Here is a 3,123-nt window from a genome sequence, read left to right as displayed (position 1 = left end):
TACCCTCTCTGAAGATTGCTCCGGCTATCTCTGCATTGTTGGCAGCATTGTTGGCAGCACCATCAGCGGTTGGGGCGGCAGTGGCATCAGAGGCTGTGGCAGAGGTGTCAGTTGTAGCGGAGGCATCAATGGTAGCGGTATCAGTTGCAGAGGCATTGCATGGGGTGGTAGATGGGGCATTGCATGGGGCTGTAGTGACATCAGAGGCTGCGGCAGCAGAGGCATCAGCGGTAGCGGAGGAATTCGGCATCTGTAATTTCCATATATATGTTAATAGTTGCTCATTACATTTCTACTGGTAATAGTTTGACCTATATTAGAGACATCCATAGTTGTAGGGGTACATGTTTGCAATATATATAATAAGCAGTATTATTATATCCATCATAACTGTCATGCATAGAAAGAGGGTTGGAAGCATTGTTCATGCAGTGTTATTTGATAAAGCATTGAAACTTAATTTTTCAATGTCTAACCTTATTTATTCTGACATGATGGGTGTAGCTGTACTGAGGGGTATGCTTAAAGAAAGGTTTGGGGTGGGAAGGTTGGGTCATCTGGCACCCACATTAATCGAAAGTCTCCATGGTTCCAGGGTTGGAATTGATGTGGTTGAGGACGTGGCTGGGTACTTGGGTTTCTTGAATTAGCACTGGTTTGGAAGCATGGAGGAGGAGGAGGAGAAGGAGATGGAGGATGAGGAGGAGGAGTAAGAAGAGAATGAGGAGGATTTGATGTAGAACGGTTAGGCTGCTGGGTAGAATTGTTGGAATGTTGAATACTGTTTGGTAGAGGAATGCTATTTGTTTGACGGTTGATATTGTTTGGTAGGGGAATGCTATTTGTTTGACGGTTGATATTGTTTGGTAGGGGAATGCTATTTGTTTGACGGTTGATATTGTTTGGTTGGGGAATGTTGCCATTGTTCAGAGTAGGATTCAGAGTTGGGCGGCTAATAGTAGGATTGAATGGTTGTTGTGGGTGATTGATAGGTTCGCAGGGTGGGGGATTGATAGATTGTAGGCCATTGACGCAGAATGTTGGATTACGAGTTTGGGTAGAAGTAAGGCTTCGATTTTGTAGGTTGTAAGGAGCAGACCTGTAGGAATGGAGGTTATTGTTGTGGGGAGCTTGTCTAGGGTTGGGTCCAAATGTAATTGGTGGTAAATGAGGATTGTTTGGAATGAATTGTACTTCCATTCTACCCCTTGACATCAGTTCATTGTAAGCCCTTTGGTCTCCCTCATCATGAGGTACCCACATTATCACTAGACGTCCTCTAGATATCTGGTCAGCAAGGTAGGCTGCTTCAAGCCTGCTGTTCATGTCAATACCATTGGATCAGATCATGGCTGAAAACGACATACATGCCGTTAGTATGGGTGGTTCTCTAATATTGTATGGGTGGTTATCTCTAGTATGGGGAGGGTTGGATTTTACAATGCCCATTCAACAAGAATAGTTTTAAGAAAAAATGAATAGTATGCAAACTGAATGATCATCATGATGTGTGTGAGGAGACATCTTAAAGTCCCTACACAAAGTATTCATCAAAATGGGTCTTTAAAAATTCTCTATCTCAAACTGAATGATCATCATGATGTGTGTGTGTGAGGAGACATCTTAAAGTCACCCACACACAAAGTATTTATCAATATGGATCTTTTGAAATAATAATAAACAATATAGAATTCATCAAAATGGGTCTTTTAAAATTCTCTCAAACTGAATCATCATCATGATGTGTGTGAGGAGACATCCCCACATAAAGTATTTTCATCAAAATGGGTCTTTTAAAATAATAATAAACAATATAGATTGTACTTACTTTAACTGCACTGTAGCACACACACACTAAAAACAGCAACTTGTCTCCAACTAGGTCAGCAACACAATGATAGCTCTTATGGCTAGGAGCTCCCATATATATACCCAAACAGTCTCCCACCACTCCCAAAGGTCGTGAACTTAATTCTAATTTATTTTTATTTAATTTTGATTTTCTATTATTTATCGTTTTTTTTTTTTTTTTTTTTTTTTATTTTTATTTTTTTTTTAATTTTTTTTTTAATTTTTTTTTCAATTTTTTTTTTTTTTTTTAATTTTTTTTTTAATTTTTTTTTCAATTTTTTTTTTTATTTTTTTTTTAATTTTTTTTTTATGACCTTGAAGTTAGGTTAGGTTAAAAAACTAGGGTTAGGTTAGGTTATGACGTCATGGGTGACCTTGAGGTTTAGGAGGACTCTGGGACACTTGTGTCCCAGAGTCCTCCTTTTTATACTACTCACCCAGTCACAATAGTCAACATTTTTTTTTCCTTCACCAAGTGTTTTTGTGGGAGTGATAGCTCACAATTATAACAAATTAGAGTCATATTTGGAATTTACAAAATTCCATAGTAGTATATTTTATTAAATATACTTCCTCATGAAAGTTTAGTACTGACATGTAGGATAGGCTCTAATTAATCTTTCTCTTCCTTGTATTATTTAGGAAATTTATTTACCCAATTTTCTTTTTCTCTTGTTTGTATTTTTTTAGGGAACTTATTCACCCATTATACATCTTGATCATCTTTGTATTGTAATCTTGAAATGTTTATATTTATTATACAGTCTTCAAATTATAAAATTATTTTAAAAAATAAATGGTTCAATTTAGAACATGCTGAAATCTATTCTTATGTATAAATTCTTTTGTTATAATAAATAAACTTCAAAATTTGAAAGTATTAATGAATTGTGTAGCCATATATATGTGATGTATTAATGAAAGTTAACTTGAATAATAATGTTTTCATTGAATAAAAACGTTGTGTTATATTATCAATTGAAATGAGTTAAAAGTTCATATTTTTCTGAAGTTTTTGTAATTGATATCTTTTTCAAAATTTTAAAACTGTTTGTTCTATAAATTTTGATATGATTGATTATCGTTTGAAATGGATGCAGGAGTGTATGTAGAGTTTTTAGTGGGGTTTGTTGATTAGAATTTTGCTGGTATGTGATTGTTTTTTGAGATGGAAAACCATTATTGCCTAAAGAAGAAATGACCAGAAGGTTATGACTTAGAGAGGCAGTAATGAGATAATATTTTTTGTGTTGATTACTTATGTTGATTGCC

The 3,123-nt window shown here is 35.1% G+C and overlaps 1 protein-coding gene across 1 annotated transcript; it reads right to left on the bottom strand.

Annotated features, from left to right (window-relative positions):
• Positions 1-378: 378 nt before the first annotated feature.
• Positions 379-2,041, bottom strand: LOC120352519 (ESCRT-I complex subunit tsg101-like). The gene is made up of 2 exons (XM_039433398.1): positions 882-2,041; positions 379-842 (listed from the first exon to the last, which is right to left on the bottom strand). The coding sequence occupies exons 1-2, from the start codon at positions 1,324-1,326 to the stop codon at positions 523-525; spliced, it is 765 nt and encodes a 254-aa protein (XP_039289332.1). The 5' UTR covers positions 1,327-2,041; the 3' UTR covers positions 379-522.
• Positions 2,042-3,123: the final 1,082 nt, after the last annotated feature.

The sequence above is a fragment of the Nilaparvata lugens genome, chromosome 7, assembly GCF_014356525.2.
Source record: "Nilaparvata lugens isolate BPH chromosome 7, ASM1435652v1, whole genome shotgun sequence".
Taxonomy (NCBI): domain Eukaryota; kingdom Metazoa; phylum Arthropoda; class Insecta; order Hemiptera; family Delphacidae; genus Nilaparvata; species Nilaparvata lugens.
The sequence above is the reverse complement of the archived record's forward strand: the minus strand, read 5'-3'. Positions and strand labels throughout refer to the sequence as shown.